Source organism: Eubalaena glacialis, chromosome 12 (assembly GCF_028564815.1).
Source record: "Eubalaena glacialis isolate mEubGla1 chromosome 12, mEubGla1.1.hap2.+ XY, whole genome shotgun sequence".
Classification (NCBI taxonomy): Eukaryota; Metazoa; Chordata; class Mammalia; order Artiodactyla; family Balaenidae; genus Eubalaena; species Eubalaena glacialis.
The window spans coordinates 6,343,474-6,358,984 of record NC_083727.1 but is presented as its reverse complement, the minus strand read 5'-3'; the positions used below and the strand labels follow the sequence as shown (position 1 = coordinate 6,358,984).

Here is a 15,511-nt window from a genome sequence, read left to right as displayed (position 1 = left end):
TCAAGCCAAAACTTCAGACCTCAGTTTCCCCATCCTTAACACTGTGACAGAAATGGCTGTCCTTCTTTCTTGCCAATTTATTACGAGTTTCACATTAAATATGAAACATTTCAACAATTCAACCTTAGAGCATTACATATGAGAGGCAGCTCATTCTCTCGCATGTAAAACTTAAATAGTGTTGAGGAAATGTTGGAATTATGAATAAATCCCCAACAACAGCAAAAAATAATTAGGAGGTTACTATTAAGACTCACGAAGGGCATGGGGCTTATTGCAGACAGATTTCTTCTAACCAGAAAAAATAAAATTATGATTTAGAAAAATAAACCAGGTGGCTAAGTAGGTTCCAATTTTCCTCATTGTGTATAAAAAGCTCCTTGCAGAAGCTCAGGTAAACCACAATCTGTTCCCTATAACTAGTCAGCTACGCATGATCCTGTTTCTTTTTTCCTTTTTTTCCTGACCAGAGGAAATTGTGTACGTTGTAGATCTTTATAAATTGTGGGCAAATGAAACCTAACAGTTTTCTATTCTCTGCTTAGAAACCCTTCCTCTTAGCAAAGTCCCGCACCTGCTCCATCATTTCCAAGACTAAACGTGCAGACCAACTGCCAGTGTGATTAGTCAGCTGCTCACAGAGATATTGTTTGAAGGTATTACTGAGTGTGTATCTTTTGTTATTAATTAAAAAACGAAATGCCTGGTCTATTTATTTGTTGGGTACCAGTTATGCTACATCTAGTAACTGTACTGAAACTCTGGATTAAATAAATAATCTTCAAATCATCTTTGATTCTATTTTCTTAATCCTTAAGGGTATTTTTTCTAAGAGCATTTTTGAACGATATTTTAAATACAAGGGAAGTAGTTGAATAATAGAACATTTATTAGCAGATTTGTATAGCAAGCAATCTATCCTAAAAAAGGGCCAGGGCTTTGGAGAAACACAGAAAAGACTTTTCACTTCTGGCACCAACATCTGTTAACCATGTAACTTTGAACTCATTACTTAACTTTGTGGAGTCTCTTTATTAAAAACATTGGATAATGATATCTACTTTTCAGGTCTGTGGTGAGAATTAGAGAAAAATACAAGTACCAGAATATAAAGGTAAGGAAGGAAGTCAGTAAATTATGGCAAGACAATCATACTTACTATGATTAATATGATTATAAAATGCCAAATAGAATTTCTAAAGTTTGTGGATCTATTGAATCAACGTGTGAAACTTCAAATGCAGATGCCATCCGCTACGGGCAACACACCATGTTGGAAATAAGACAGGGACCCAAACCGACAAGTTATCTGATCTTATGAGGCTTACAGACTCTTGGAATATAGACAGATAGACAATTGCATAGAATGCAGGACAGAAGTTTAATGATATCTGAATTACATTTTTGAGCAATTCCGCCACTTCCCCAGGCTTGAGTCAGAGATCCACGCTTTCCCCTTGACTTGGTACATCCTTCAGGTTCCTTGACAACACTCCCTTACCTTCAGTCTGCCAGTCCCCCCCAACTCCCCCTTTCTGGGCCCACAGCTCCTCACCTGTGAGCCCTATAAATAGATGATTAATTAACCTCTTTGCCTTCGATCTGTCACCAGCCTCAATCCCAGTGACAAACTGTTACAGCACCAAGAGATAGTCTTAAAACATCATTTTATACACGGTCTTTGTTTGTGACGCTTTGCCTTTGTCCCCGTTGCCTGCAGAATAAAATCTAAAAGCTCTAGCCGTCACTGGGGCCCGATGTGCTCACGGGGGTGCTGCCCTCCACTTCAGCCCCTCATCACCTGTAAAAGTCTTCGTCCTTCTGCGCCTCCTGGGCTGTGCTCTCAGCACTGAGCTGACCAGAATGCCCTCTGCCCCCCTACGCACATTCGCACCCACATCACATTTAGCCAAATCCTACACAACTATCACGCTACAGCCATGAATTACTGTGCCTATGTTTTATATCAGGGGCCAGTTGGCAAACCTTTTCTCTAAAGGGCCAGAGAGTAAACATGCCCGGCGTTGTAGGCCATCCAGTCAACTCTGATCTAGGGCACAAGAAAGATACAGACAACGTGCACAGATGTGGGCGGGGTTGTGTTCTGACAGAACTTTATCACGACACTGGAATTTAAATTTCATGTCCTGTTCACGTGTCACACAATACTACTCTTCTGACGTTTCCCAACCACTTAAAAATATAAAAACCATTCTCAGGTTGTGGACTGCACAAAACAAGCAGAGGCTGCAACACATCGTGCTTTCCAACCCTGTTTTATATGCATACTGGTCCTTGATCCACAACTTTCCTTTTCATTTTTTTTATTGACGGTCCCTTACCTCAAGTGCACCAACCTTAAATGAAGAGTCCAAAAAATTTTGACATATGCATACAACCATGTTCCTATCACACAGATCGAGATATGAAACATTTCCAGGATCTTAGAAGGATCCTTCTTGGCTGCTTCTAAAAGACACCCCCAACCTCTTTTTGATATAAAATCAGCCTCTATATTCCCTTTCAATAGGCTTGTATTAAAGAAATGGGGCCAATGGCCTTGTAGTACCTGAAATTTACAGAGCAGTACATTTTAAAATGAAACTTCAGATACCATTAACCATTATAACCACATAGAAGTCAATTTTTCAGTAATGGGTGATATCTGATTAGAAACCCCGAAAGGCAACTCTGGAAATACACATTCATTTTTCAGGGCAGCCTGCTCACGCCACATCTCCTTACCTGGGCCAAGGTGAGCGTCGCTTGTTGGCAGGTGCTACACCGCACCCTGAGCTTTCCTGGCTGCACTCCTTGACAGGGGCCTTTGCAGTAGACATAAAAGCTGCTGTAGGTTGGTCTACCTGCTGGGAAAAAAAGAAAGCAGAGGAAGTAGCCAATCAATGCTGAATCCAAATTTAGACAAATTTTAAAACTAACACCTCAGGAACATTTTGAAACATTACTGGGATAAATATTATAATGAAGATACAATTTAATTTATTAGGTTGGCCAAAAAGTGCCTTAGGTTTTTAAGTAAAAATAAAAGACACATTTTTCATTTTCACCAAGAACTTTATTGAACAATGTATTCACCCTTTTGTTCCACTACCTTCTGCCATTTTTCAGGCAACTTCATAATTCCAACTTCCCAAAACTTTTTATCTTTTTGAGCAAAGAACTGCTCCAGGTACCTTTTATAGTCTTCCAGGGAATTGAAATTTTTTCCATTAAGAGAATTTTGTAAAGACCTAAATAAATGGAAATCCGAAGGTGCAATGCCTGGTGTATACGGTGGATGAATCAGAACTTCCCAGCCAAGCTGTTACAGTTTTTGCCTGGTCATCAAAGAAACATGCGGTCTTGTGTTATCCTGATGGAAGATTATGTATTTTCTGTTGACTAATTCTGGACGCTTTTCGTCGAGTGCTGCTTTCAGTTGGTGTAACTGGGAGCAGTACCTGTTGGAATGAATCGTTTGGGTTCCGGAAGGAGCTCATAATAGAGGACTCCCTTCCAATCCCACTATATACACAACATCATTCTTTGGATGAAGACCGGCCTTTGGCATGGTTGGTGATGGTTCAATTCACTTGCCCCACAATCTCTTCCATTCCATAGTATTGTACAGTATCCACTTTTCATCGCCCGTCACAATTGGTTTGAAAAACGTAACATTTTCATTACGTTTAAGTAGAGAATCGCATGCGGAAATATGGTCAAGAAGGTTTTTTTTGCTTAACTTATGTGGAACCCAAACATCAAAGCGATTAACATAATCAAGCTGGTGCAAATGATTTTCAATGCTTGATTTGGATATTTTGAGTCTGTCGGCTATCTCCCGCGTGGTATAATGTTGACTGTTCTCAATTAATGTCTCAATTTGATTGCTATCAACTTCAACTGATCTAACCAACCGTGGAGCATCGTCCAGCAAGAAATCTCCAGCACGGAACTTCGCAAACCGCTTCTGAGACGTTCAATCAGTCACAGCACCTTCTCCATGCACTGCACACATCTTTTTTTGCATTTCAGTTGCGTTTCTACCTTTCTTGAAATAAAAAAAGCACAATATGCCAAAAATGTTGCTTTTTCCTTCCATCTTCAATACTAAAATGGCTACACAAAACTTTGCCAATTTTGATAAATCTTTTTTTAAATGCACGCTGATTTGACAGCTGTCACATACAATCTAACAATTCGAATTAAGTTAAAGACAACTAAGTACTACTAGAGCCACCTTACGGAAAAAAACGAACAAACCTTTTGGCCAACCCCAATAGAAAATCTAGTTTTATGCTCAAAAGAGGGACAATCTTTTCTTCTTCTTGCCAACAGCCCTGTGACTTATTCAGCAAAGTAGCAGCCTGCTGCCGGAAAAGCTGGCCAAGGGTATTTGCAACACAGGGAAATTAAACGCACACTTTGCTGTTGAAATTTTTAAAAGGACAAGAATCTAAAAGCATTGGAAATTTAGGGACCACTGCTCTTGAATTTTATTTCATGTGTCTTTATCCAGTTTTGAAGGCTCCAGATTTTTTCTCTTAAAATCTTATCTATAGGGACAAACTACCCCTTTTCTCATGATATGAATGATAATGATCACAGTTTGCTGAGTTTCCAATGAGACTTTCCAACACAGAGTCACACATAAAATAAAACAGCCCTGAGTGGCTTAGCAGACTCAGTGATTGTGTGCAGAAATGGGTTCTTTGCATTTCATGAGCGTCCTCTACCTAGACAAATGCCATTCAAATAATACATTTTCAAGAGCAAAAGCTGCACACAAAAAATAGATAGTTAAACATCTCTGATCATTTTTCTCAAATGTCACCATACAGGAGAATATTATTCCTGTCACCATACAGGAAAAAATTAGGGGAATATTTTTGAACTGTTCCACACTTCCACATCTACAAAGAACTAACTTTATTCAGACACACTTACCAGTGAAATAACTAACTTCCAAATTTCTAAAATTATCAAATAGTTCTTTTAATCCTTACTTTACTTCCTAATGGGTGGGGCTAACATGAAAGGTCACGGCATAAAGATTTGTTTAAAATTTTACTAGTGTCATCAAGAACATTCAGAAATAATGAATAGTAAGTGCATTTGATCATTATGAGCAAACACTTTCAGACTTTCAAATGCATATGGTTTATTGAAAACAATTAGTACAAAAATAATGAGAAAACAAAAAAGATCCTCAAGTCTTATGTAGCTCCATTTGCTTTACTAATTTACAAAAAGTGCCTCTGTAGACATATTTAAGTGTCATTTGTTTAGCCATCTTTACTAATACTATAGGTGACAATACTTTGTAAAATGTAAAGCACAATAAAGACGTCAAGTTTTATAATTTTATTATTTATTGGTAATATATTTGTAATTATTAATTTCCAGAGATTAATATTTAGTTTCAGTGTGAAAAGGAAGATGAATTATAAATATATATTTGTATTGATAAGAAACTATGATTTTCTGACACTTTTTTACAGCTTTAGTGCTTTAATGTGCAAGATATTCAAGTCTACAAATATCACATTGTTATTAGCAAATATAATAATTAGATAAAATATATTCTTAAGGTTTTATGTATATCATAAATGCAACAGATAGAACCATATATTAAAGCTATAGAAATACCATCACAACTGACAGAAGATCACAAGAACTCTGACAATTTTAATGTGTACCATGACAAGCTTAGTGAAGAAGGTAGGAGCCTTTATCATTAAAACTTGTACCAGCAATATGAACAAAGCCAATTCACAATTTTTATAACCTATTGTAAAGGTTAAACAAAAAAAGAGGGAGGAGGAAGAGAAAGACTGGAAAAATAAACGCTTACAAAGGGGAGTCGGGGTTGCAGAGACACTAGTATTGTTGAAAGAGCATATTAGCAATGACTTGACAATAGTAAACGAAGCATCTCAGAAACTGCAGGAAACTAAATGACTCTTCTCTCTCCCTTAGGGCAACAGCAACGTTGGCAATATTTTTTCAGCTAATGATAGAGCCAGGCAGAATATGAAGATTGGGATACCCACCTCTGTGTGCCACAATCTTCACTAAAGTCCTTGAGAAGTTAGTCAGAAAATACTGCATGCCCATGCCCTTGCCCTAGAAGCATACAAGATGACATGCAATCTATTACATAGTGCTTCCCAGAGCCAGCGCAAGCTGGGGATTAATAGCCAGTCTAAGGAAGATCAAGGTCAGGCCAGTCTTGGCTACAGCACATTTTAAGCTGTTGGCTCTACTTGGTCAAGCAGTTGGGGCTTCCAGCAAATCTTGGGAGCCCCTTTTCAGGAAGGCTTCCCCACCTCGTTGGCTACATCACACTATTTCAAGTTGGCAAGCTTCTCTGTGCCATGCTGAGGTCTGGAGTGCACAGGACAGGAATAAGCACAAACAGCATCCTGACCATCTTCTGGGCAATGTTCCCATTAGCCTGACGGAAGGGTCTAAGGTACAGACTCTTAAAAATGGAGCCGTAACTCCTAAAGGAACAAGCAAGGCAATGGGAAGAATGACCCCCAAAACTTTTCTCTATGTATATAGCTGTCTCCAGTCAATAACATGAATCTTCCCCTTCTTAAACTTCTGTTTGGATCTTAAAATTATTTTTCTCTCCTAATCAACTCTTCCATATTGCAACCCCTTCACTGCCCAAAATAATCAAAGCAGCTTGTGTTTGTGTTATAGATTTCCCTTTTTTTATATAATAAATTTTCAAACCTAGAGAAATATTTCAAAAATCTTACAAATGATAACCTTCCCTGTAATTCACTGATTGTGAACATTTTGCCATATTTTGTGTGCACCCTCTGTGTGTGTCTGTGTACATTTACATATATACACATATATACTTTTTTGGCTGAATGATTTTTAATTAAGTTGCAGGCATGATGCTACTTTACCCCTAAATCCTCCAACACCCTAAAAAGAAGAACTTTTTCACCTAAAACAAGAGTTTTTGAGTGATTTGGTTGTTTCAGCTGTTCTATTCATGGTCTGATGGGGATATTTTAAGTATACCTTACAGAACACTACAGTGGCTTGCAAGCTGTTGAAAGGTGTCAAGCCAAAATATCGGGGAATCTTTAGTCAGACCATTTTATTTTATTATTTTAAATTTAATTTAATTTATTTTTTTATACAGCAGGTTCTTATTAGTTATCCATTTTACACATATTAGTGTATATATGTCAATCCCAATCTCCCAATTCATCACACCACCACCACCCCCGTGCCACTTCCCCCCCTTGGTGTCCATACGTTTGTTCTCTACATCTGTGTAGTCAGAACATTTTAGGTGATGCCAAGTTAAGCACGTGCTCTCGCTGCAGGACTTTGCAGACTCCGTGAAGACAGGAAGTATGGAGCATAGCACATCCCTAACTTTATCAGACTTCAGAAGTCTTCCTTTTATGGAGCATCTTGTGTAAATGTATTTCTCAGAAACAATTTGGAAAAAAATTTGGAGGAAGGATACAACCCACTGTGTAGGGCTTCATCTACAGCAAGCCCAACTGCTAAAGTTTATAACACAGATTTATTAGACACCCTGCTGAAGATCCTGCTTACAATTAAGTTCTCCCCTCCACCCCAAGCCATCAATAAACTTACATAATTATTTTATCATGAACCAGAAGGGTTAGTCTACAATGTAATGATTTTACAGTGTATTCATTTCATTCAGACGTTCATTTTTTTTTCCTGGATAGAAGTTAAAAAGCACAGTTAGTGTGCAGGGCCCTGTTAAAGTGTGAGTCCTTATGTCCCTTCAAAGCATCCATAAGGCTGCCTTAGCTTTATCATTTTATCATGATCTTTAGGTTTTCTCTCCCACTTTGTCTGATTAACATAATCCTTCCTCAAGTCTTTTCTTTTCTCTCATTCTCTTTTCTTGTTGTCTTGGTCCAAAAAATTGCCAAAAGCATTAACAATATTCACCACCTATCGAGTAAAGCACCCATTCAAAAAGAATATACTATTTGCGTTGTCTTTTTGAAAAACGAGCATAACGTGCACAGTTTCCATTTTTAATGTATTTTAGATAATGGGCTTACGGCCTGAAGACGTTGTTTTAATAAGATAGATGAATACTTAAGAAAACTCATTCTGACTCTGATGAAAACTTTTCATTCACCTCGGAAGTTTCCATCACTGTTTGTCACAGAGAATCAAGAGTTTAATTGCCTGGATAATTTGTTTTCTAGGGGAGAAGACAGTGAGATTTAACATATTTTATACCTAGGTAAAATAATGTTCAGTATCAATACACTATAAAGCAACAGGAACACAACTGATTTAAAATTATTGTATCACATATGAGCTTATTAAAATATTAAGTAGAACAAGCTGCCCATGAGAACTTTCTGTGGCCATGGAAATGTCCTCCATCTGCATTCTCCCATACAGTAGCCATTAGCTACAAGGGCCTATTGAGAATTTGGCTAGGAACTACTAAGAAACGACTCTTTTTTTTAAAAAAATTAAGGAATTTATATTAGCACAGCCATATGTGGGTAGAAGCTACGAAATTGGACAGCACGGAAGAGAATAAATAAAAATGATGTGTCTTGTCTCCTCTCTCCCTGCCTTGTCAGATACACAGTTGACAATACTAAGAAGATTCTTCTGTCACACTGAGAAGTCCAGTAGCCGCTGTTAAGTGTACTGATATGCAAACAATGTTGGCTGGAGAGAAGGGGAAGGGGGAAGGTTTGAACTTGAGGCACTGTGAGGGAGGACAGAGATGGGTGGAGACCTGGGTACTTTCTAGTGTCAGAGGTAGAACAGGGCTTCTCTCCACCCCTTCCCCCACCACGTCCCCATTCCCGACACCAACCGGGGTACTGCTCACCCTCCAACCATCTCCACTGCCACCACCATCTTTGAAGTCTGACCCATATATTCAAGGTCCAGTTGGAATGGCACTTCCTATAAAAATTCTTCCCTTGATTTCCCTGAAAGTAAAAGACATTTCCTTAAATAATTACATCTAAGAGTAGGAAAGGATCCAGCCTAGTCTTGTCACCTTTAAGCAGTAGACTTCTCCTTACATCAGGAAACCAGCATCTAATAAGGAGGAGTCCCTGGAATGAAGCATCTTTCACAGCCTTCATCTACCTCCTCCCCACTGCCCAGCCTGGCACTTAGTATTTTCATCTTTGGCCCTCCTGCCTCCTTCTGACTATAGCTTAGTTCTGTATTTTAAATGCTGAGGATATTATCACTGTGTGCACCATGTACCTCCACTGATTAGCTCTAACTGGCCATGTTCCCTCAGTGTACCCCTTCCCCTAGCTGCTGAGGGAGTAACCTCAGTCCTGTTTGATTCCTACGAGCCCACTATGGAACAGACCCAAGGCCAGAGTTTCTGAACTTGTGACCTTGACCCTGTATAAGGAACTACGGCACAGAGAATCTTCTCCTCCAGCATTTACCAGAATTCTTGCTCTTGTATTTCTGGATGGTGGTCCTTCAGCCTGTGCTCGACAACATTTGCTGAAATATATGACTCATGAAAAAAATAAATATACATTGAATGAACAAAATCAGTACCATCTCTGAAGGCCAGCAAGCTCATCTCTGCACAACCCATTTTTCCTTATATCGGCCTGATAGTATCCATTAGTTCTAGTTGGAACAATGTGTATTGAATTAATTAGTCTAAGGCAGTTCCACATGAAATCCATTCAATGCATACTCCTGGAATCATCTCTCCTGTATGAAACCTGCTTTGGATCATTAAAAACATGGAGATCGTGTCCACTCCAACCTAACGTAAATTGGAAAAAGAATTTTGCCCCACATTCACTATGTACTTGTCCCACCTTCCCTATTGTTACAACCCCCCCGTATGCAACACTGCACCGTTTTTCATATGTTCCAAATGACTAGGGCAGTTCCTTGAACTTAGTAAACATTCAATAAATATTTGCTAGGTCAATAAATTCTCCCATATTTTAAATGATCTGAAAGTTGTAGCAGGTATGATAGTATGAGAGCAAAATTCATATTAAATAGAACGTAGTCATGATTACCAAATATTTAGAACATCCTTCCACCAGCCAAAATTACTGGATTAACTTCACATATCCTTCAAAATATTAGCATATCATATTTTAAATATAATATTATCTTAAAATATTACCTTAAATATCATCTTAAGATCACAAATGACTACTATGATAAATAAAAGTAAAACAAAAAAGAATACTTAAAAAGTTCAGGTAGAAATTAGTATAAGTGAAAAAAATTGCATTATGAAAATTTATAAGTGGAACTACTTTAAAGGAGGACAGTTACTACACATAAACACTTTTATTTCAATCCTTATACAATGGGTTACCACACTCACTGAACCCAGCTGCACCAGTCCATGCTTTTATTTTATTTTTTTTTAACATCTTTATTGGAGTATAATTGATTTACAATGCTGTGTTACTCTCTGCTGTATAACAAGGTGAATCAGCTATACGTATACATATATTCCCATATCCCCTCCCTCTTGTGTCTCCCTCCCACCTTCCCTATCCCAGCCCTCTAGGTGGTCACAAAGCACTGAGCTGATCTCCTGGGGCTATGCAGCTGCTTCCCACTAGCTATCTATTTTACATGTGGTAGTGTATATATGTCAATGCTACTCTCTCACTTCGTCCCAGCTTCCCCTTCCCCTTCCCCATGTCCTCAAGCCCATTCGCTACGTCCGCGCCTTTATTCCTGCCCTGACCCTAAGTTCATCAGAACCATTTTTTTTTAGATTCCATACATATGTGTTAGCATACGGTATTTGTTTTTCTCTTTCTGACTTACTTCACTCTGTATGACAGACTCTAGGTCCATCCACCTCACTACAAATAACTCAATTTCGTTTCTCTTTATGGCTGAGTAATATTCCATTGTATATATGTGCCGCATCTTCTTTATCCATTCATCTGTCAATGGACACTTAGGTTGCTTCCATGTCCTGGCTATTGTAAATAGAGCTGCAATGAACATTGTGGTACATGTCTCTTTTTGAATTATGGTTTTCCCAGGGTATACGCCCAGTAGTGGGATTGCTGGGTCATATGGTAGTTCTAGTTTTAGTTTTTTATGGAACCTCCATACTGTTCTCCAGAGTGGTTGTATCAATTTACATTCCCACCAACAGTGCAAGAGGGTTCCCTTTTCTCCACACCCTCTCCAGTATTTATTGTTTGTAGATATTTTGATGATGGCCATTCTGACCCCTGTGAGGTGACACCTCATTGTGGTTTTGATTTGCACAGCAAAGGAAACCATAAACAAGATGAAAAGACAACCCTCAGAATGGGAGAAAATATTTGCAAACGAAGCAACTGACATAGGATTAATTTCCAAAATATACAAGCAGCTCAATATCAAAAAAACAAACAACCCAATCTAAAAATGGGCAGAAGACCTAAATAGACATTTCTCCAAAGAAAACATACAGATTGCCAACAAATATATGAAAGGATGTTCAACATCACTAATCATTAGCGCATGCTTTTAACATGCCTCGTTTTACCTCCTGCAGAGTAACCAAGGTAATGTTGTATTATAAACAACTTCCAATTATATAACCATCCACCCAGTGTATGCACTTTGAAAACATGTTTAGCAATCTCTAAGGAGACTCTACCCTTAAAGTTATAACTTAATTCTCAATTTTTGTGCTAGGGTTTTTTAAATTAATGTATCTGCAACATAGTTTCATCGGGTGAGGCAAAAACTGCTGATTAAAGCTAATGCCTTTGCCTGGTTTTTGTTGTTGTTGTTGCCAGTTTATTTTTTCATTATTCATCATTATTCATTTTAAAAGTAATAACCAAACCTCCGTTGCCAAGACAAAAATGTAGAGTGAAGCATAATTTAAGGAGTAGGTTTAGATAAATAACCAGGTTTGAAGCCAACTGGGGTAAATCTAGTCACTTATTCTTCCCAGAAATGGACTCAGGCAGGGGATGGTTAAGGTGTATGCTAGAAAAGTCTCAGCTCTTCAAAATGTTAAGTGAACGTTCATAACTCATATTTAGATGGAAGAAACAATTGATGCTGCAGATGACGGTGTACAATTTCCTCGGGATATAATCTCTATAGCCCAGGATGTGTCCATCTAGGTCCAGCCCAAGCCTTGCCTTGTCACCTTCAGCAAATCAATTGACCCTAAATGCTGTTTTCTTATCTGCAAAATGGAGATGATAATAGTACCTAACTCTTAGGCTTTTGTGAGAATTTTAAAAAGAATAATACAGGTGCAGCACTCAGCACAGTGTCTGATACACATTAGCTCTTCTTATTTGTTGTCAAAAAATATGGGGGCTTCCCTGGTGGCGCAGTGGTTGAGAATCTGCCTGCCAATGCAGGGGACACGGGTTCGAGCCCTGGTCTGGGAAGATCCCACATGCTGCGGAGCAACTAGGCCCGTGAGCCACAACTACTGAGCCTGCGCGTCTGGAGCCTGTGCTCCGCAACAAGAGAGGCCGCGATAGTGAGAGGCCCGCGCACCGCGATGAAGAGTGGCCCCTGCTTGCCGCAACTAGAGAAAGCCCTCACAAAAACGAAGACCCAACACAGCCAAAAATAAATAAATAAATAAATTAATTAATTAAAAAAAAATATGGAACTCGAGTTATTCCCAGGTACTCACACCTGTGAGCACTTCATCCTCCTGCTTCCTCAGGTGACCATTTTCCTGCTTTTATAAATGTTGATTGTTATACACATCTCCATCATAAACCTACCTCTAAATATTTAGAAATATCTGAGGTATAGTTCTTTTTAAAACTGCTTCAAAACCAACCAAGTCCTTTACAACGAAATATTTAATAATATTACGGAATATAAACCATAATGGAAAGTCTTTAAATTGATTAAAACTTACTAGAGTCACATTTTTCCGTGAATCACTATTATTATGCAAGCAATACAGGTGGATTGTAGAAAAATTAGGAATGACAATAGTAAACAGTGATATGGATCCCATCTAGTGGATAATATTTTCAAGCTGGCTAATGCACTTAAAAAAAAATAAAGTATTTCCAAAATAAAAACTGTTTTTTATTGCATGGTTTGTAAAATGCTACTGAAGGAGATTCAAAATGGATTCCAAAATTTCACCTTAACGGCAGACTTGCTTATATTAGTGCTTATTCTTCTTTGAAAGATAAGCATGATCATCACCGCTTTATAAATGAGGAAACACAAGTTCAAAGAGATTGAGTGCCATCCCCAAGACAGCCATGGGGTAGTCAGAGATTTGAATATAAGTGTTCCTGATTACAAAGCCTATGCCTTCTCCTCGACCACATGATAATAACCTTGACTAGGGTGCTAATTATTACTAAATACTGTAGGGATTGATTCAATGGCTGTAAAAAGTGGCACTTGAACACAGGTTGGCAATTAAGCACCGTTGCCAGCAATCACGGACTGCTTCAGCATCAGTCTCACCACCCCACTTCCCTCATTCAATCAGCACTGAAGGTTTCATGGAAATTTCCATTAATATTTTACAGCACTGGCATTCAGCAAGAATATGCAGGTACAGCAATTATCAATAAAGAAAGGTAAATCTCATTTTTCAGAGGTAGCACATATTCTAAAATTGTAAGTTATACCAAATGGTAGTCTATGGCATAACATAGACTTCTTATTTATTTTTATAGAAGTGATACCTTTCTTGATATTTAAAAAATGATTTTAAAACCTCCTTATTTTAAATGTTCTAAGTGTTAGTGAAACCTGTAAAGAAAATGAACACTCAGAGGAATGGCATCAATTAGAGAATAACAAGCAAGGTATGACCCTCCCCACTCCCACATTCTGGATCTTATTTCATTTACAATAGCCAATATCAGCAGTTTGATATAATTATTTCATTTAAGTATAATATTCCCAATCTTCACTACTACCATTAAATATCCTCTTACAAATTCCAATGTTTTACATATCCTATTTTGCCCGTACCACATGATAAGACAAAATATGTAACGTTAATAAATCCGATCTTTCCCAGTACTGATTTCAAAAAGTCTTTGGTGGTAACTGAGATTCATAAAGTCTCTACTACTCCTTAAAATATTAGAAAAATTAGTTTTCTTCAGGGACATGGTGATTAGTTAGAAATGTAAGATGATGTCATCATGCTGAGGGAAAACTACAAAATTATTGTCTTCTCTTGATCAAGGCTGATAATATTGTGCATTATGTAGGCTTCTAAAAGTACACATTAGAATCACTCTGGCCAAAACACTCTTCACAGCTACTCTAGGACCCTAGGACCACAACAGTCTACTTCATGGGTTCCCAACTGAAAAGGGCCTCTAAGGACCCACCTAAGTCCTGGTCATACGGCCCAGCTCAGGGGCCACCTCTCTCCTACAAGCTTCCTGTCTGTATCACATGGAAGCACCTCAACTTCTGTAGTGGCTTCATATGTTTAAATCAGAACCTAAGGGTAGGGTTTACGTAAAGTAGTTTCACTTCTATTACCCATCCCCACTTTCGACCTAGAATAGTGTCCTCCATGGAGATACTACTCCTATTCATTGATCAAATACTTGAGAAACTAGTGAGATTAGTTTAACTAATTTTAACTCAATATTGTAAAAGTACAGGAGGGTCACTTGGCTTGTGCCACAGGTTACAGTAATGGCTGTGCTACCTTCTGGCATTGCCTCATCCCAGAGAAGAAAAAAATCTTCCTTTCAGAATGCTACAGAAGCCAGCCCGTGCTTCTCACCACCTCTGTAAAAGAAAAACTAAATTTAGAAGAGGAAAAAAATTACTTATTAGCCATCTATAGAGAAAATGAAGAAATAAATGTATAATTTCCTAGGAAAGATCTAGCTTTCTAAACTTATTTAAATCTTGTCTGCCTAAGAAGCCAGGTTGCTTGGGGGAGGGGAAGAATAGTGAAAAGGAAGCAGAATGTAGGTTATAAGGAAACAAAAGAATATTACGAACCTATCAAGAATCCTTCCATCAATGACATTAACAACAAATAAAAAAACAAAAATACCACTATGTGCTTGACATTCTAGTAACATGTGAGACAATCATAAAACATAACCAAGACAATCTTCACCTTAACAGTTTTATCATCTAAGAATAACTCTTATGTGGATTCACACAGGCTAAGGGGTATCTAACAAGTGTGTACACAGCAGGGAAGAATCCTAGTATTCTGAGAATAGTGAAGAATAAACCCAAAGAGTGGGGATAAAAATATACACTTCTAATATAGAGCCTTTCATTCTTGCAAGTTCTTTGGTTTTCAATTTCTGAAATGATCCAGCTGCACATTCCCACGATTCCGCATTCTGTCCAGGTGCATCTACTCACACGTCCTCGGAGACAGAAGAAGACATCTGCCTGGATCCGTGCTGTTAGGCAGCACCCCCCCAGACAGCCCCTAACATCTCTGATTAGAGCTTCCTTCAGGTCTCAGGGATCACAGCACACATATACTTCATGGAAGTCAAGGTCC

The 15,511-nt window shown here is 38.3% G+C and overlaps 1 protein-coding gene across 4 annotated transcripts in view; it reads right to left on the bottom strand.

The window, feature by feature from the left end:
• Window positions 1–15,511, bottom strand: part of PRKN (parkin RBR E3 ubiquitin protein ligase) — a 1,187,061-nt gene that overhangs the window by 791,009 nt on the left and 380,541 nt on the right. For 3 of the 4 annotated variants that reach the window (XM_061207251.1, XM_061207252.1, XM_061207253.1), the window contains exon 4: window positions 2,746–2,867. In XM_061207251.1, the coding sequence (XP_061063234.1) occupies window positions 2,746–2,867 (122 nt within the window). The remainder of the gene's footprint in view (window positions 1–2,745; window positions 2,868–15,511) is intronic. The other variant, XM_061207254.1, reaches the window with a different exon arrangement.